The 20,906-nt window shown below is 39.9% G+C and overlaps 1 protein-coding gene across 1 annotated transcript in view; it reads left to right on the top strand.

Annotated features, from left to right (window-relative positions):
- The first annotated feature begins 14,055 nt into the window (after positions 1-14,055).
- ENPP6 (ectonucleotide pyrophosphatase/phosphodiesterase 6) overlaps positions 14,056-20,906 on the top strand; it is a 116,621-nt gene continuing 109,770 nt past the window's right edge. The window contains exon 1 of the mRNA XM_063077542.1: positions 14,056-14,305. Within this exon, the coding sequence (XP_062933612.1) occupies positions 14,065-14,305 (241 nt within the window). The 5' untranslated portion in view covers positions 14,056-14,064. The remainder of the gene's footprint in view (positions 14,306-20,906) is intronic.

Here is a 20,906-nt window from a genome sequence, read left to right as displayed (position 1 = left end):
TCTGGGCAGGCCCTAAATCCAATGACAAGTGTCCTCTGTAAGAGAAAGGCAGAGACGGAGATCTGAGACAGACAGAAGAGGAGAAGACAGACACACAGAGAAGGAGATGGAAAGATGGATGCAGAGATTGGAGTGATGTGGCTACAAGCCAGGGAATGCCAAGGATTGCTGGAAGCCACCACACACGAAGAGCAAGGCATGGGCTGGATCCCCCCCTAGAACCTCCAGAAGGAACCAAACCTGCCGACGCTTTAATTTTGAACTTCTAACCTGCAGGACCGTGCGGGGATAGGTGTATGTTGTTTTAAGCCCGTTCATTTGTGGTAATTTGTCATGGCAGCCACAGGAAACTAATACAGGAGGCCAGATAGGGCTGGGCCTGGTCACCCAAAACAATGACTCAGGTTTCTGTTCTGAGTGCAACGGGGAGCTACTGGAAGGTTGTGAGCAGAGGCGTGACACGAATCTTATTTTTGTTTTAAGTAGATAGTCGATTAACTTAGTCAGCACATAATCCCTCTCCCTCACACATTTTTTTGGGGGGTGGGTGGGAGGGGTGCTTAGATAAATGATTGGTTAGACGTTGCCAGTGGCAGTCTCAACTTTCAGTTCAATGGACCCATCATTTTATTTTTTCATGGATATCAAACCTCTAAACCAGTTGTATCGATTAGAACTGGGTTTGGCTGCATTTAATAGAAAACCTAATAGTATTTTATTTTAATTTATTATTATTATTTTTGACTGGTAAGGGGATCACAAACCTTGGCACCGTGTGGGCCACGCCACGCTCAGCCAGTGAGCGCACCAGCCATCCTTATATAGGATCTGAACCCACGGCCTTGGTGCTCCCAGCACCACACTCTCCCAAGTGAGCCGTGGGGCCGGCCCTAAAAAACCTAATAGTATTTTATATGAGACGGGTTTATTTCTCTCTCGAGAAATCTTGAGGTGGGCAGTCCCAGGCTTGTAAAGTGGTTCCATAGTCATCAGGGAATGAAAGTTCTTCTATTTTTCCTATCCAACATCTTTAGTATGTAGTTTTTGTCCTCAGGGTCACCTTATGGTCCAAGATGATGGCTGAAGCTCCAGTCATCATTTGCAAATTTCAGTAAAGGAGGAGAGGGAAGAGCATGGCCTTGGGCTGAATGTTCCCCTGAAACTTAACCTCCCCTGTAACTGTTGAGGGTGGGAAATCCTATTATGGTAATTGAAAGGTGAGGCCTTGAAGAAGTGATTAGATTGTAGGACCATGCCGTAGTGAATGAATTAATAATGGTGGTCATGGGCATGGTTCTGAGGGCTTTAAAGGAGAATGAATGAGGAGTTGATCTCTCTCTCTCTCTCTCTCTGCCCCACCGTTTCTGCAATGTGATGCCCTGCGGTCACTGTTGCCACCACCAAGACCCTCACCGGATGTGTTCCCTGGACTTTGAACCTCCTAGCCTCAGAAACTGTAAGCAATAAGTTTTGCTTTCTTTATAAAGAAATCTGTATATTTTGTTATAAGCAAAAGAAATGGGACTAATACAGAAAATTGGTACCAGAGAGGTTGGGGTGTTGCTTATAACAAATAATTGAAAATGTGGAAGTGGCTTTGGAACTGGGTATTGAGGAGAGGCTGGAGGAATTTGGAGGAATAGGCTGGAGAAAGCCTAGATGCTAGTGAAAGTTTAGAAGACAAGAAAATCAAGGAAAGTTTAGAATGTTTTAGAGACTTGTTAGATGGTAGTGACCAGAATGCTTATAGAAATATGGACTGTAAAGACCATTCTAAGGAGATCTCAGATAGAAATAAGGAGTTTATTGGAAACTGAAGCAAAGATCACCTTTGCTATGAACTGGCAAGGAACTTGGCTTATTCTGCCCATGCCCTAGGACTTTGTGGAAGTCAGAACTTAGGAGTTGTGAACCAGAGTATTTGGTGGAAGAAATTTCTAAGCAGCAAAGCAGTCAGGAAGCTACATGGCTACTTGCAACAGCCTATACTGAGTTATGGTGGCAAAGGCATGATGTAAAGCCAGAATTTAAAAGGAAAGCAGAGCGTAAAAATTTGGAAAATATGCAACCTGGCCATGTAGTAGAGAAGCAGAGAGTATCTTCAGAAGAGAAATACAATTATGCCAAGAAGATTAGTACAAAAGAAAGAGATTATTAAGAGAAGGGGAAAAGGCCCTGAAGGCAGTGCAGAAGCTACTGGGGCTAACTCTTCTTTTTCAGGCCCAAAGGCCTAGGGAGATGGAATGATCTTGGGGAACAGGCCTGAGATGCCTTACATGGGCTCACTGCCTAGAGCCACCATGGGAAGCTGCTTCCAGCACCAGCACTCTGGCTACTTTGGCTGCTCTGGCTGTGGCTAAATTGGCCCCAGGTATGGCTGGACCCACAGCTTTGGAAAATACAAGCTGGAAGCCTTGGCAGTGTCACATGGTGTTTGGTCTGCAGGGTCACAGAATGCCAGAACTCTGAATGCTTGGGCACCTCCACTCTGATTTCAAAGGATGTGTGGAAAAGCCTGGGGGCCCAGAAAGAGATCTGTCATAGGGGCAGATTCATTGCACAGTCTTCACTAGAGCAATCCCAAGTGGAAATGTGGGGTGGGAGTTGCAGCAGAGAAACCCCATCAGTGCCGTGCCTTGTGGAGCCATGAGCAGGACTGCCATGGAGACCATAGACTTGTGGAGCTACAAGAATGGAACACCAGCAAGGGAGAGCTGAAGTGTCCTGAGACTAGGAAAGCCACAGGAGTGGAGCTGCCTGAGGACTTGGGGACCCAACCCCCACACCAGTGTGCAGGGGGCATCAGACATGGAGTCAAGGTACATGATTCACCAACTTTGAGATTTAATGCTTGCCCTGCTGGGTTTTGGACTTGTTTGGGGCCTGTCATCCCTTTCTTTTGGCTCCCTTTGTGAATGAGAATATGTACCCTATGTTTGTCCCACCATTGTATCTTGGAAGTAGATACCATATTTTTGATTTCACAGATGGGACTTTGAACTGTGAACCCAGTATCAGCCACAAGACCTGGATTCAGCCTCATCAACTGCATTCTCAGAGGCAATCTTATCAGACAGAGACCTAACAGGAAAAGAGTTTAGCTTTCCAAAACTAGTCTGTAAAGGCTGTAGGAGGGATTTGCTTCTCAGAGGCACAGATACCATTGTACAGCTACCTGGATAACAAAGAATCAGGCAAACGTGACACCACCAAAGGAAATTAATAAAGCTTTAATAACCATCCCCAAAGAAATGGAGATATATGAATTGCCTAAAAAAAATTCAAAATAATTATCTTAAAGAAGCTCAATGGGATGCAATAAAACACAGATCGATAACTAAGTGAAATTAGGAAAACAATGCATGAACAAAATGAGAAGTTTAATAAAGAAATAGAAACCATAAAAAGAACCAAACAAATTCTGGAGCTGAATAATACAATGACAGAATTTAAATACTCAATAGGGAGTTTCAACAGCAAACTTAATCTAAAAAAATAAAAAAGTTAGTGAATGCTAAGACAGGTAATTTGAAATTAGAGGAACAACAGCAACAAAAGATTAACAAGGACAGAAGAAAGCATAAGGGACCTGCAGAACACCATCAAACCTACAAGTATATAAATTATAGGAGTATCAGAAGAAGAAGAGTGAGAGAAAGAGAAAAGAAAGTTTATTTTAAAAATACAGTCTAATATTAGCTATTTTCTGTAGATACTCTTAATCAAGTTAGGGAAATTCCTTTTTATTCCTAATTTTCTGAGAGTATTTTCTTTTTTTAATGATGAATGGCTCTTTAATTTTATTAAATGTTGAGGTGATTATATTTTTTCTCTTTTATTCTGTTAATGTGAGGTCATAATGATTGGGTGTTGAAAAATAAAGCAAAATTGGTTTATAAATTCTACTTGGTCAGAGTGTATTATCTTTTTTTATATTTTAGATTCAATTTCATAATATTGTATAATGATTTTTACATCTAATTACATGAGGGATATTGATCTTTTATTTTCTTTTCTCCTAATGCTATCAGAATTTGCTATCAGAGTTTTTTGCTGTTCATATAAAATGAGTTAGAAAATGTTTTGCCTTCCTTTATTTTCTGAGTTTGTGCATAGTTGGCACTTTTTAAAAAAAAATTAAATGTTTGCTATGATCATTCATTAAAACCGTCTTGACCTAGAGGCTATTTTTGTTTATTTGTTTGGGGGGTTTTTGTGTGTGTGTGTGAAAATATTTTTGGTAATTTGTTCAAGTTCTTAATAAATATAGAGGTATTAAGATTCTAAATTTCTTCTTGTCTGTTTGGTAAGCTGTTTTTTTTATGAAATTTTTCATTATATCTATGTTATCAAATTTATTGGTGTAAAGTTATTCACAATATTCCCTTACTGGCTTTTGATGTATGTAGAATCCATAAATGCTATCTCCTCTTTCTTTGCTAATATTGATAATTTATGTTTTCATGTTGATCAGTCTTCTTAGGGATGGATTAATTTTATTAATCTTTTCAAAGATCTGACTTCTGACTTTATTTTCTGTTATTTGTTACTTCTGTTTTGCTGACTTTTCTCTTTATCTTCCTTTATCTCTGGTCCAACATGGGGATACTGCCAGTTGCTGAGTCTGCCTATTCTACTGTGCATTCTAGACTAAGGAATAACCACAGGATGCGTTTGGGGACACATTGAACCCACTGTGTGATGGTCTTGGACTAAAACCCCGTTAATCACCTGACTTCCCTAAGCCCCTACTCTGATTGGTAGACCATGGTGATATTTTGCATCTCTGGTAATTAGTGTCAGTTAAGAGCCAATATCCAGCAATTCCTAAAAATTCTGATTATTCTTTTTCCCTAATGCATGATTATCCTGGTAAATTGTTTTTGGGAAAGACTTGGAAAAAGGTTAACAGTATAAATTTTGGCAGGATGACAAGATCCTTACTCAAGGGAACACAGTCATTTATTCAAGAGTTCTGGGTGTGTACACTGACTCAAGTCTTGAAATTGATAGAGAGGCCATGAGTCTCTGTTTGGTGATTCAAATTAGACTTTTGTTCCCTATACCTAGAACTCTTTCACTTATACAAAACAAGTAAGAATTAGAAGAAATCCAACCTATTTCTTTTTTTAGGGATACCATTATCAAATAGCCAATGCTATAGGTCTCTCAGAGCCAGACAGTTCTTATTACCGACCTACAGAGAAGAGCGATCATAGAGCTCTTCAAGAAAACTAGGGCTCCTCTTACAAATTTGTTTTTCATAGTCATGGTGAAACTTGTGTCCTCTGGACCCTCCCAGAGTGGGCGAGCAGGTCTTACATGACAATTTCACTCTGGCATGTAAATTTCCCTAAGTCTTTGGATATCTTTCTCTACAGTATATCAAGGGAGTTCTGCCACTAAGTTAGCATTTAGTGTAGGCCATCTTTGGTTCCATGTGTCAGTCAACCAGTTAAAACAAACAGTTAGAGGTACAAACCCCTCAAGGTACAATACTACATCCAGAGTCTCTGCTTAGTGGTCCCATATCAATAAATTCAGCCTAATCCAATGTTATATTCCTGCCATTTTCACATACCCTTATCCATTCCACATGTGTTCCTAATTTTTGTCTTTATAAATTGGAAACATTGTGCAGTTCTTTTAGTGTGGAGCACACCTCCTTGTGGGTTACACTTTGTACTTCACTCTTTGGGGCTTGCTGGAACTTAAGCGTAGTTACAGGTCTAGAGGGGTGATGGGAATAGGTCCCCAGGAGCTTCAGCAGTGCTTCGTGAGACAATTATCTCAGGGGAGGATGTTACAGATTTTTCAAGCAAAGCAGGCTTAATCTCCTCATGCAGGGGTAGAGGGCTGCTTCTACTGGCAAAGATGACTCAGCAGAATTTAAGGGTCTGAATCCCCTAACTTCATGGGGATGTGGCCATATATCCCCATTTTAATTTTCAGGAATCCATTCCTTCCCAATAAATGTCATCACTTTAAAAGAAAACACTATGGGATATTAACAATTCAATATGCATTGTAATTCTGCCACTCAAGGGTGAGACTCTGGATTTGGTTTTTAGAAATCTCAGCCCTGTGGTCACAAGAAATAAGGGTTATCTTTATTTTCTTCCTTCTACTTACTTTAGGTTCAAGTTGCTCTTCTTTTTCAGGTTTCTTAACTTGGAAACTTCTATAATTGAGTTTTATAAATTTCTTCTTTACGAATATGAAAAGCATAAATTTCCTTCTTAACACTGTTTTAGCTGCATAGAACAAATTATGATTTGATGTTATTTTTATTATCATTCAGTCAAAACATTTTCCAATTTTTTCTTATTTTTTTTTCTTTTGGCAAATGGATTATTTAGAAGTGTGTGGTTTAATTTCAAATATGTGGTATTTTTATAGATATTATATTGTTATTAATTTCTAATTTTGTTTCATTGCTGTCAGAGAACGAACTTGTAAGATTTCAATCTTTTGAAATTACTGAGACTTTTAAAAGAGTGTGGTGTACCTACCATGTTCTATATACTATATTACATTAACAGTAGTCTAAGTACACTTGGAAATAAAATGTATTCTGTTGTTGGGTGTAGTGGTTGAGTTGGTCATAGTCTTGTTTAAATTTTCTATAACATTACTAGTTATTTTTGTCAAGTTCTATCAATAGTTGAGAGAGAGGTGTTAAAATGTGTAACTATACTTGTGGGTTTGTCTATTTCATCTTTAGTTCTGTTGGATTGCTTTTCATGTATTTTGGAAGCTAAGCTCTGTTATTAGGGGCATACATATTTATTAACTTTATTCACTTAGGAGGAAATGATCATTTTATGATTGTGAAATGTACGTTTTTGTTTCTGACAATACTTGCTGTTTTGAAGTCTACATTGTCTTCTGTTAATATAACCATACCAGTTTTCTTATGTTTATTGTTTGCATGGGATATCTTTTGCCATTCTTTTGCTCTTAATCCATTGTGCCTTTATGTTTAAGGTGCATCTTTTTTAGAGAACTTATAGTTAAGTCTTGGTTTTTTTTTTTTGTCCATTGTGACCATCTTAGATTTTCATTTGGAGTATTTAGTCTACACCAGATAATACTTACTAACATGGTTTGGTGTAAACCATCTTGGTATTTGTTGTTTACCAGTCCTATCTGTTTTTATCCCTTTGTTGCTTTTTTCCTACCTTCTTTTGGGTTGAGTATTTTTAGTATTTAATTTTATTTTCTACATTGGCTTTCTTTTTGCTTTTATTTTAATAAAAACACATAGTATAAAATTTACCATCTTAACCATTTTTAAGTGTATTGTTCAATTATGTTAAGTATATTCACATTGTTGTGAAACAGATATCTAGAAATTTTTCATCTTGCAAGTCTAAAAATCTATACCCATTAAAGAACAATTCTCTTTCCTCCCTCCCCCCAGCCCCTGGTAACCACCATTCCACTTTCTGTTTCTATAAATTTAATTACTTTAGATACCTCATATGAGTGGAATCATACAGTATTTGGATTTTTGTGATTGGCTTATTTCACTTAAGATAATGTCTTCAAGGTTCATCCATATTGTAGCATGTGACAAGATATCCTTCCTTTTAAAGGCTGAATAATGTTCCATTGTATGTATATATCATGTTTTCTTCATCCATTCATTTGTTGATAGACATTTAGGTTATTTATATATCTTGGCATTGTGAATAATGCTGCAAGGAACATGGGAGTGCAGATATCTCTTTGTGATCCTGATTCCAATTCTTTCGAATATATACCCAAGAGTGGGATTATTGTATCACATAGTAATAAAATGTGTTTATTTGTTTATTATTAATTTTCTGTGGAACTTCCATACTGTTTTCCATCGTGGTTGCACCATTTTACATTTCCACCAACACTGTAGGAGGGTTTCAATTTCTCCACATGCTCACCAACACTTGTAATCTTTTGGGTTTTTTGATAACAGCCATCCTAACAGATGCAAGGTGATATCTCATTATAGTTTTAATTTCCCTGATGATAGTTCAACATCTTCTAATATACCCATTGACCATTTGTATGTCTTCTTTGCCCATTTTTAATTGAATTATTTATTTTTTGCTATTGAACTGTAGGGGTTCCTTATATATTTTGAAAATTAATCCCTGATCAGACATGATTTGAAAATATTTTTTTCCCATTCTGTAGGTTGTCTCTTCATTCCATTGATTGCTTTTTTTACTGTTCAGAAGAGTTTTACTTTGATATCCCACATCTATTTTTGTGTTTGTTGCCTGTGCTTTTGGTATCATATCCATAAAATCATGGCCAAGATCAGTGCCATGAATCTTTTCCCTTATGTTTACTTCTAGGAGTTTTACAGTCTTAGGTTTTACCTCTAAGTGTTTAATCTATTTTGAATTGATTTTTGTGAATAAAGATAGGGGTCCATTCAAAAGGGTAATAAGTTACTATTTTGAATGTGGATTACCAGTTTTCCCAACACCACTTGTGAAAGAGACTATTCTTTCCCCATTGTGTATTTTTGGTGCCTTTGTTGAAAATCAATTGACTGCATATGTGTGTGTTTATTTCTAGGCTCTGTGTTCTGTTCTGTTGGTCTTTATATCCATCTTTATGCCAGTACTATACTGTTTTAGTTACTGAAGCTTTGTAATATATTTTGAAATCAGAAAGTGTGATGTTTCCAACTTTATTCTTCTTTCTTAAGGTGGCTTTGCTATTCCAGGTCTTGTGTGGTTCCTCATCAATTTTAGGATTTTTTTCTTTCTCTAAGAAATGCCATTGGGATGTTGATGGGGATAACTTTGAATCTATAAATTGTTTTGGGCATTATGGCAATCTTAACAATATTAATTCTTCCAGTCTGTGAACACAGAATATCTTTCCATTTATTTGTGTCTTTTTCAGTTTCTTTCATGAGTGTATTATAGTTTTCAGTGTACAAGTCTTTCACTTCCCTGTTTAGGTTTATTCCTAAGTATTTTATTATTTTTGATGCTATTGGAAATGGAATTGTTTTCTCAATTTCCTTTTCAGATGGTTTATTGTTAGTATATAGAAATACACTTAATTATAGTATGTTGATTTTGCATCCTACAAATTTACTGAATTAGTTTATTATTTGTAACAGGTTTTTGGTGGAGTCTTTAGAATTTTCTATATGTTCTAAGACTATGTCATCTGTAAACAGAAATGATTTTACTTCTTCTTTTCCCATTCGGATACCTTTTATTTCTTTTTCTTTCTGGCTGAGAGTTCCAGTACTATGTTAAAAAAAAGTGTTGAGAGTGAGCATTCTTGTCTTATTCTTGATCTTGGAGAAAAAGCTTTGAATTCTTCCTCATTGAGTATGATGTTAGATATGAGCTTGTCACATATAGCTTTTATCATGTTGAGGTACTTTCCTTCTATATCTAACTTATTGAGAATTTTTGTGATGAAACAGTGATTTATTTTGTCAATTGCTTTTCCTGCATTGAGATGATCATGTGATACATTTTATTAATGTGGTATATTGCATTTATAGATTTGTGCATGTTTAAATATCCTTGCATTCCTGGGATATATCATGCCTAATCATGGTGTGAATGATCCTTTTTGTTTGTTTGTTTGTTTGTTTTTTTGTGACCAGTAAGGGGATCGCAACCCTTAGCTTGGTGTTGCCCACACCGCGCTCAGCCAGTTAGCACACCAGCCATCCCTATATAGGATCCGAACCCACGGCGGGAGCGCTGCTGCTCTCCCAGCGCCGCACTCTCTCAAGTGAGCCAGGGGGTCGGCCCTGAATGATCCTTTTAATGTGCTGTTAAGTTCAGTTTTCTATTATTTTGTTGAGGATTTATGCACTATATTCATCAGGGATATTGAATTGTTATTTTTTTTTTCTTGTAGTGTCTTTGTCTGGCTTTGACATCAAGATAATGTTAGCAACATAAGATGATTCTGGAAATGTTCCCTTCTCTTTAGTTTTTGAAAGAGTTTGAGAGGATTGTCATTAATTCTTTAAATACTTGGTAGAATTTGCCAGTGAAGACATGTTCCCTGCACTTTTATTTATTGGGAGATTTTTGATTATTGTTTCAATCTCCTTAGTTGCTTGGCCTTTATTATGCTGTGGTAGTTTTCTTCTTCTCTATTAGCTTCTTAGTTGTGTCTTTTATTTTTTAATGGTTGTGATGGGGATTACAATATGTGTTTTTATTAAATTCTACTTGAAATTAATATTTAATCACATTACATTTTACTCTTTACATCTGACTCTTGGCATTTCATGAATTAAAAAATAACAACAACTTTACAACAGTTTAATTTCATTTAAACATTTTAGGTTATTGTTTTTATATCTCAGTTCTTCATAAGTTATAAATCCCATCATAGTGTTATTGTTTTTACTTTAAACAGTTTTTAAAGGACATTAAGAAAAGGAAAACATTTAGTCTTTTATATTTAGTCACATATTTACCATTTATGATCATTTATTCCCTTCCAGTGGATCTTAATTTTCATCTTGTGTTATTTCCTTTCAACCTAAAGGGTATTCTTTATTATTTCTTGTAGTATACGTCTGTTGGTGACTAATTCTGTCAGCTTTTGTTTATCTGAAAATATCCTTGTTTCATCTTAATTTTAAAAGAATATTTTGCTGTATATAAAAAATATTCTGTATTATTTCAATCCTTTAAAATTTATGAGGGTCCTAATTCCAGGGCCTAACTGGGGCAGATGCAACACCATGGTCACACCTTCTGATGTGTAAGGAAGAGTTGACATGGGCCAGCAAGAGCCAACACAGGCTGACAAAATTGGGATACATTAATAATACGAATAAGGGCAGATATTGGCCAACATGGGCTGACTTGGGTCTGGAAAGCACCTTAAAGCTTTTGTCATTTTTCAGAGGAAAAAACCTAAAGCATGGAAAGGCAATTTTCTCAGAATCCCACAATTGCACAATGCCAGAATCTTGACTCTGGAATCATGTATTCTTTCTCCAAGACTCTTTCCATCTCAACTGGCCTCTCCATGAAGGTGAGGCACCAGAATGCTGACTTATCTAGAGAGCACATTCTTGGGAGCTCATGCATGTGCCTGGAAAGACCTGAAACAACTCTCAGGACAATTTCTAGAGGAAATTTTTCATTTTTTGCATTATTTGAGTGAAACCCTTGTGGGTAAAAATCTTACAGCTTTGCCAACCCTTGAAAACCAAACAGCAATAAGCACTCATAAATATTAGGTGCTGATAACCACCTCCAAGTAAGGACATCCATATAACAGACACACAGATTTTGCACCACAAGGCCATGGGCACTTAATATTAACCACCTTTTTTGGTCTATTGCATTTACCTTTTGTTGCTTTGCATTGCTTTGCCCCCCATGGATTTGTCACCCCTCTTCTCCTGGGTGATAGAGATGCAAAGGATTACTCAAAGCCCATCTCTTCTGAGCAGTGAGAGACCCTGAAGTGATTAACTTCCCTGGGACCCTCCAGTGAGAGGCAACCCTTCCTTGGGAAATTAACCCTGAATTGGGGTTCTCTTCCTGCATTTATTTTCCAGACCAGGAAGTTACAGGAAGAGAACGTAGGTGGGATTATAGTTTAACAATATAGGCTGGTAACTTTGAGTGAAACAAGCCAGATGACATTCCAGTAGACAATTAAGTGGTCCTATCAACAACAGCTTGATTTTAGCAAACATTCCTTCTCCCTCGAGCAGTTTTCCAGCAACTTAGATATCAATCAGTAACTAATCTGTCTTTGAGCCAGCAACCTTGCTGTGCCACAATTCTTATCTTACAACACCTTTTATAATATTGCCTTTTAGCTCTTATTTCCAACCTCACCTCTTTTAGGCCAGAAGGTACAAGACTGGGAGTGTGACTATAAGCAACACTGGGATTTACTCAGTTTGAATTCCATCCCATACATTTCTTTCTTTTTTTATATATTACTATGCATATTAAAGATGCATATTAACAATTTATTAATCCACAACTGTAGATAAATTGTCTGAACATGATAATAAAACAACGTGATCATAAACATGGTCACAGAACAATACAGTGCATATCAGCAATGCCCCCAGCCCAGGCCCATCACAGCAGTATCCATGCTAGCCTTGGGAACCTCTGGGGATGTGCGGTCACTCTAATTTGAAGTGAATTAGTTCAGAGTTGCCATCTGCAGCAGCTGGATGAAGCACTCAGGGAACCATATTTTGGGTGTACCCCCTGATAGGGGGTAGAGAGAAGTGGATGCCCCCTTTATATTCATCTTTAAAATTTGGAGTGCTTCACCTTTCCTCATGTGAATGCAGGGGTCACCCCCAAGGAAAGTCATCTGGACTTGCACTATTACTCCAAATCCGTAGTCCAGAAACCCCTGAGTGCAAAGGAACTGATGGAATACATCTAGTGCATTCCACCATGGGAAGAAATTCTTCTCTAGGTGCGTGTGATGCTCAATGCCCAGGCACTCCATCGGCTCATCAGTACCTTCCCCCTCCCTTTCTTTTCTTTTCTTTTTCTCCCCCCCCCCTTTTTTTTTCCTACTTGGAGCAACAATAAAGCACTACAACTCAAATAAATAAGAATAAACATTGTGTTTTCAAGCTAACAAACATTAAGAATAAATCCCTCTTTTTCTTATTTTTTTAGTAAAAAAAATTTAATTGTAAAAAAATTACCTTTTATTGGAAAAATGAAGTCTGTTTCTGTTCAGGTCAGCTAAGATAAGAATGATAATTTTGCAGATGTGTTTCTTTTTTTGCAGCACAATTTAGAAAGTGATACTGTCAGGACTTGACTCTAAATACAACAGAACAAGCCAAGAAGAAATGGCCAGACAGAGGGCAGGGATGGGAGAGGCATTGTAGGACAGATCAAGATCAGAGCAGCTGGGGTGTGACTGTCTTCCTGAAAAACTTTGTCTGGAGTGGAGCCTTGCAGTTTTCATCAAGATCTAAGCAATGTCATGACACCGATAGTGACTAACATTTGTTAAGCATTTGCTATGGGCCATGCGCATTTTATAAGTCTTTACAGGAATTATATAATTTACTTTTTTTTAAATTGAAGCATATAGTTTAGTTTTACATCAAATGAAAGAATGACTCTAGAGAACCCCCAGAATCTGCTCAGTCTGTTTCCTCAGTCTGTTTCTGGCTCCCCCTCCCTGACCTCCTTGGTACTGAACCTCAGCAGCCTCTGAGTCCCTCCTCTGCCAAGTCCTTCCTGTCCTGAAGCCTGCATGGTTATTTCTAGCTCTGCTTTTCCATCTCAAACTCTCTTCCTCCAGCTCTGTATCTCATTTCAGACCCACCTGTCAGTAATAACCACCTGTTGTTCAGCTCTGGAATCTTCTCTCTGGCTTTGCAGCTCTTCTGTAAACCACCTCTTCCTGCAGATGGGTCTGGACACCAGCAGTTCATTCTTATTTGAAAAATAAAATAATAACACTGCATATAGATACATGTGAAAAAAACAAGTGGCCAAGACATAGACATTTTATTTGTTTTTAAATGCTATGGCTATGGAGACAATATTGGAAAGTTCACACATAGGCCCACCAAAATGTTGTTTATATACTGAATTAAGAAGTTCGTGTAACTAAATCACAAGTGAAAAAGTCAGTAAGAGAGGTAAAGACGTGGGATAACATGAAATTAAAAGATTGTCCTTTTCTTGGCTCCTCCTTTTGGTTAGCTCAACTGCAAAGTTAGAGTTGACTTTGTCATCTTCTAAAATTCCACCTCTCTGTGGGTGCTTGTATTTCTGGAACACTCACCCAAAATAATAAGGTTGTACTCTTTCCCCTGGTGTTAATCCTGGGTTGTTTGGGAACCCAGCTTATCTGAAGGAGTCGGACTCTGGGCTTTCTAACAAAGGATGAGCATAGATATTTTTAAAAGAGGTTGCTGTTCCTTTAAATTCTGAAAGTGAACTTGGCTCAGCAAGGCCAGCAGCTCAGGGTCCAGCCCCTAGAAGAGAGAATAGCTACAGACTCTCCATCCTCAGGCTTTGCAAGGGGACGGCTGTGCCAGCCGGGCTCTGGCAGGCTCCTGGCAGCATGGCAGCGAAGCTGGGGGCTCTCCTGCTGGTCCTTGTGCTTGGCCTGGCTCAGCCAGCCTCTGCCCGCCGGAAGCTCCTGGTGTTTCTGCTGGATGGTTTTCGCTCAGACTACATCAGTGATGAGGCCCTGGAGTCGTTGCCTGGTTTCAAAGAGATTGTGAACAGGGGAGTAAAAGTGGATTACCTGACCCCAGACTTCCCTAGTCTCTCGTATCCCAATTACTATACCCTAATGACTGGTGAGTACCGTGTCCTCTTCTTGGTGGGGACGGGAGAGCTGGAGTCAAGCAGGGAACAGGTAGCTCCTGGTACTGGAGTCTTATTTAAATGTTCAGGTCTCCCTAGTCCTTTGGGACACTAAAGACAGACAAGAAGTTTGTGTTCTTAGCCGAGAAGATTTTTTTTTTTCATGGTTATGTTGTTTCCCAAAAGTTATCCCGAGGACCTGTCTTGGATTCTCAGTGTAGAAAACAGAGAACTATAGCAATGTGTAATATTTGATGATAAAAATGTGGCTATTTATTTTACAAATAAAAATTCTAGCTAACTTCATATTTTCTATGTTTAAGTTTAAAAAATTGACAGGTTTTCATGTGTCCATGACGAATTCCTTCTGTTCCTTCGCTCTGCAGTCATCTGTCCTCCTGTAGTCACTTGGCGAGTTCATCAATGTGTTAGACTGTGAAAGTTACCCACAGGACTCTTTGAAGGGGAGTCGTGTTCCTGGATTTCTCGGAGGGGATTTTTAGGTCATATTCTTTACTGTTATTTAGTAATGCCACCTTTCCTCTTCTTTTGCTTTTTTGGTCCAGGTGAAAAGACATGGAGAAGAAAAAAATTTATTGTGTAGTTCAGATTCTCCATTTTTAATTTCCAGCATCTATAAAAACAAACAAAACAAACAAAATCCCAGCGAAGCCAGACTGCCTGGTCTGGGGAAAGCTGATTTACCTAAAGATGACCTTTATCTGGAATTGCCAGAACTCCAAATGTGATCCCACAAACCTGGTCCTCTATCTGTGCAATAGTATGTGCAGCTCTCTTTTTGCTTACATAGTTGGATTTCCAGCTTCTGGTCTGTTGTTCAGTTAACCTTTGTAAGGGCCAGCAAGAGGCTCTCAGAAAGAATTTAGCAAACTATCCAGGGAGGCTGTTAAGAATGCACTGTTATTGCTGATAATGTAGCACTAAGCTACGTGCCCTGGGCACAGGGACAACTCTATAAATTCTGCTAACAGAAAGGGGATGAGAACTCTTGTATCTCATTATGGATCTCCACAGACTGCCAAAGCCAAAGGAGTCTGAAAATATGGATTCAAACTTTGTGCTGTGCACCTGGGGCTGTATACCTGTGTACATAAAAATGCCATAAAGTGATTACCACAATTAAAGGGAAGGGATATTTGGAGAATTGGAAATAAAGACATGGAGAAAACGAACAATTCAGACTGCACATAAGCAAGGAATGTATTTACTTGTTTTTTATTCCCCCCAACAGACAAATGACCAGTCTCTGAGATAAACAGAATTAACAAAAGTCTCTGTCGTCCTCACTTGGCATGCATCTCCCCTTGCAGGGAAGCTGTTTGCAGGCTGCTGGGTCACACACAGATGGGATTGTATGTCACAGCCCGACTCCAGCTCTGTGCAGGGAGTTTCACACACAGAGACCACCCCACTCCTGTTGTCTTTCAGAGCCTTGCTGGGAGATCCAATTCATAAACTGCCACGTGCAGTTCTCTCAGTCTCGGTGGAAAATGAACAAGACACATTTTAGAAAGTCAGACTCCAGTAAGTAAAAAGGGGTCATTACAAACACCACAGAGAAACCAAGCCAGTGACACAGTCTTTTGTTTTTCAGACCCACATTCTTGATATGGGCACAAGGAATCATTTGCACAAAGCCTCTGTCACAATGAGACACACCTTCTTTTCAGACTATGGGTGTTTCACTTGTCTGGTCATGAGAGAAGAGCCCTTTCGATGGTGGGACAGTGAAGCTCTCATGAGTGTCTGACGTGAGATCTCACCTTCACTTTCAAACAGAGGCTGGCATGAGGAAGCCACCATATCTCCATATGGGTTATGTCTATGTATTTTCAGATGACAAAATATAGGACCTGATTTGAAAGTCTGCTTAGTATATACATTGACTTTTCCACTTTTATAAACAATACTGTACATAGGATGTGTCTAGCAAGGCTCATGTGTATGTACAAATGTCTTTGGGTATGATTTGTACCTACTGAGCAAACTTAGAGCAGGATTTGCAGGCGTGGAGATGCCAGGCTGTGAAGCTGGCATCATCATCTCCTCTGTTCTGGAACTAACTCAGGGCTAAATTTAGATTATTTTCCCCAATATCTACACTTATTTTAACACCTGATGTTGAAAAACTCCTCTTTTTTTCATGTGAGGAAGGATATATCCATTGGGAATTGTACTTAAGCATATGGTTTGAGCATTTGAGCATTTTATGAACCAATAAAATTGTCATGCTAGATCTTTTTGGAACCAAAAGATGCTGCTTTAGGGTTCCTTGGAATTCATAGGAGAGGCTGTGATTGCACTTCATTATATGAGTTATTGTGCATAAAACAGAAAGCCCTTGCTCTTCTCATTGCATAATGAGGATTGATGGGTTATTGGAAAGAATGCTGTCCTCAGAGCTGGGAAAACTTTCTTGAAGTCCTTGCAAGGAAGCATTCGGCAAGCCATTGCACTGCCCTGGGCCTCTGTTTCCTCAGCTGCAAAATAAAATGAGATGAACTGCTAGGTCCTGATCAGGCCAGGGTTTCAGGTGCTGCTGGATGCAGACATGAAAGTAAGCAATGCCTATGGAATTTTTAAGAGTTAGGACTGGCTCCTCTTGGGATGCCTTCCTATGGAAATTAAGCAAATGGCTGAAACTCCCTAGAGAGAGGAGTTTCACAGGGAAGCCACATAGATGGTGATGAGAAATCAACAGTCATATTTATGAGGAAACTTGGAAATTATCTAGCCAGGTCACTGACATGAAGCCACAGTGACTGATTAATTTTTCCTTCCAAAATACGTTTCCATCAGGATAAATGTGAACAAAATTCCAGTAGTGATCAGGAAGGTCAATCAAACCATTGATTGCTGGGGACACAGAATCTTACAACAGGGCTTTTCACCCGGGGAGCTTACATGCAAGCTGAGGAGAAGAGACCCTCGGAGAATGGATACTTACTAATATTCTAAGTGAACGATGAGGGATGAAGGGCTGAATTGTGTCTCCCTGCCCCCAAATTCATGTTGATATTCAAACCCCCAGTACCTCAGAACATAACTGTATTTGGAGATAAGGTCTTTAGAGAAATGATGAAGTGAGAATGAGGCCGTTAGTGTGGGGCCCTCTTCCCATGACTGGTGTTCTTATAAAAGGAGGAAGAGACACCAGGGATGTGCGTGCACAGAGAAAAGACCACGTGAGGACACAGCCTGAGGCGGCCATCTACAAGCCAAGGAAGGGCTGCAGGAGAAATCAAGCCTGCCAACACCTTGGGCTTGGACTTCTAGCTTCCAGAATTGTGAGAAAATAAATTTCTGTTGTTAAAGCCACTCAGTCTGTGGGACTTCCTAATGGCAGCCCAAACAAACTAAGATACAACAGAACATGGGGCGGTTTCCAGAATGCTATGGAGGGCCTTCCAGGTGGAGTAGCATGGGAGAGCGTCTTGAAGAGGTGGGATCTGAGCTGGGATAAAGAGCCACCAGCACGGCGTGGATCATTAGACCTTACTCTATGCGTTAGCTCTCTTCCTGAAGAGCTATGTGTGGGTCAACTTAATTATAGTGAAAACGACCACAGTTTAAACGCCATTGGAATGCTTCGTGTTTTAATCTATCTTACTGTGGATCTTTTTGTAAAGTTATTCTCTCTTTGGGAGTAAATCTGCATTTGACTGAAATGAAGTTTCACATCAAATCAATGGAAAAAAGTAGTGATTTGTTCAATTCAGGTCATGGGTAAGGGAAAATGCTGTGTATGTTTGGAGGCGGCATAACTTAGCATTGTTTTGCTAAGGCTAATGGCAACATTTGTTTGTAGTTCTTGAAAAAACTTCTAGTTAATTGGTTGAGGAATGTGGCCCAGAAATGTCGTGAGGAGCAGGGAAGCTGGTCTAGAATTCTGCCTTTACTGCAAATGATCTACCAAGAAGTGAACATATGCTCAAATAAGTTTGCTATACAGTAGCAAATTATCATTTCTACATTTAGAAACTAGTAAATAAAGTGTGGGGATGTTGAGTGTTTGGCTCCAGACCCCGCGGGATGTCAGTAGCAGAGCTGAGATGGGAGGGTAGGCAGCAGAGGCCCGGTTCTCACACAGCAATTGAGGAGCCTGCTGAGCCTGCATCCTGGAGTGGTCAGGAGGTTGGGCATGTGACCCGAGGCCCAGGGACACAGGTCTCCCCAGAACCTGTCCAGGAGGCAGCAAGAGCGTGAATAATGGTGCTTTATTAATCCTCCATAGGAATCAAAGCAAAAACAATGGCATTAACTGCTCAGAATTAATATCTGTGCCAGTATATTTCCTATCTCACTCTTAGAACTTAAGTGTGATGCAAATTCTTACCAGATATCAAGAATCCAACATTCTGGAGTAACAGACTACAGGGTAAGGCATGCTTTCCTCATTTTTAAGAAAATATATGATTTAAATTAAAACCAGCCATCACTCTGGCCAAAGGAAATCAATACAGAAAGCACACGAACAATCATTTTTTGAAAAAAACCCCACATCCTCAGCCTTCTGCAGAATTCCAGCTTCACTTGCAGGGCTGCCCACGGACCTCCGCACACCCTCCGCCCCGGGTAGGATAGAGACGGCCTCCCTCGATCCCCCTTCTCTCCTTCCGCCAAGATCAGCATGTACATGGAGACATTCACACCAGCTTGTTAGCTTCCTTAGACTTAGATACCTCCTCAAGTAAATTATCTGTGTCTGGTGTGTCCCCTTCCTCCCTTCCTGCTCTCTCTTGCACCAAATCCAGCCATGCTTTTGTTCTCACCATGACCTCCCGGTGGTCGGTTGTCCGTCCTCAGCTGTGATCTCCTTGGCCAGGAGCAGCACTGGCACAGCCCGTGTTCATCCTCCCGACAGCTCACTTGGCTCCCCAGACCCTCGTGCTCTCTCGGGTTCCTCTCATTTCACTGACTCCTCCTTGGTTGGTCTCTCCTTCTGTTGGTTTCTCCTTATCCTGCTGACCTTTCTTTCTCTCACGGCTGGGTCAGCTGTACTTTCCAAATCAATCCTGAAACCCCTACTCCTCCCACCTCCACCGCTAGCACCCTGGCCGAGGCCACCACCCTCGCCTGCCTGGAGCCCCTCGCTGCTCTGGAGTCTGCTCTTCACGTAAGAACCACAGCAGTCGTTGCAGAACATGAGTCTCCTCACGTCGCTCCCCTGCTCAAACCCTCCAGTAGATTCTGCTTTTACTCCAGCTAAAACCTGAAGTCCTTGCAGAACTGGCCCCACGTGGTCACCTGGCCCCTTCCTGACCTCTTGCCCTTCTTGCCCTGCTTTCTTGCATTAGCCGCTTTGGTGTCCCACTGGGCCTGCTGTGTGCCCACCCACCTCAGGACATGTGAACTCACTGTTCCTTCTGGCTGGTTCCTTTCTGCTTTGCCCCTAGAAAGACCCAAAGTTTGCTTCTCTGTTTTTTTCACATTCTCCCCCAAAGTCACTGCAGTGGATCTGTGTTCCCTGGCCACCCTAATTAAGACAGACTGTCCCCATCCTTCATTCTCTGTCCTCTTCCTCTCCTTATGTTCATTACAGCACCAGTGTGTTTATTTATTTCCATCTCCTCCACATAAAATTTATTGTAGTAAAAAAGCATTATAGTAGTGGCTAAGACGTTCAGAGTTTCAGAGAAATTGTAGGTCATTACTTTGCTTTTAGATAGTCCTAAATGAGGAAGAGAAAAAACTAAAGTTATACATTTCTCATATGAAAGCAATTAGCCATGTAGGTAAACTGAATTTATGACTAGCAAGCTTAAATATCTCATTTATGTCTAGTAAGCTTAAATGTTTCAAAACATGTTTTTGAACTTTATTTTACATTTTGATTATAAGATGGGAGGCAGTGAGAGGTTGAAGGGAGAGTCACTCATGAGGAGGGCTGTGCCAAAGTAGGAGGTCAGAGAGCTGGGGTGTTGGGAGGATGTGTAAGCAGAACACTAGTAGTTAGCTCAGCCCAAGCGAGAACCTAACTATAGTCAAGACTGCTGAAGCCGAGAAAGCAAGGCGACAGCAAAGCATTGAACAAGCCGAAGGATTCAGAACCAGCACGGGGAACTATAGGAGGACAGTGAAGACCTCATTTTATGTGACCCTGCCTGTCAGACCTAGGGATGCTCTGGTGACTTAAAGGACCTGGCAGGGCCATCCTTTTGTTCTCAGCCTCCAGCCCAGGTTGCTTTATGTGGCCAGGCTGTGTACGTAGATGTCATGAAAAGCTCCTTAGATAGTTCAAAACATGAGGTGGTATTATGGGCTGAATTATGTTTCCCCCACCCCTCCAAATTCATGTGTTGAAGTTCTAACTCCCAACATTGCAGAATGTGACTATACAGTATTTGGAGATAGAGTCTTTAAGAAGGTAATTAAGTTAAAATGAGGTTATTAGGATGGCCCCTAATCCAACATCATTGGTGTCTTTATAAGCAGAGGAGATTAGGACCCAGAAGGCACAGAGGGAAGACCATGTGTAGACACAGGGAGAAGACAGCCATCTGCAAACCAAGGACAGAGGCCTCAGAGGAAATCAACCCTGTTGACACTTTGATCTTGAATTTCTAGCCTCCA

The sequence above is a fragment of the Cynocephalus volans genome, chromosome 13, assembly GCF_027409185.1.
Source record: "Cynocephalus volans isolate mCynVol1 chromosome 13, mCynVol1.pri, whole genome shotgun sequence".
Lineage (NCBI taxonomy): Eukaryota > Metazoa > Chordata > Mammalia > Dermoptera > Cynocephalidae > Cynocephalus > Cynocephalus volans.
The sequence above is the reverse complement of the archived record's forward strand: the minus strand, read 5'-3'. Positions and strand labels throughout refer to the sequence as shown.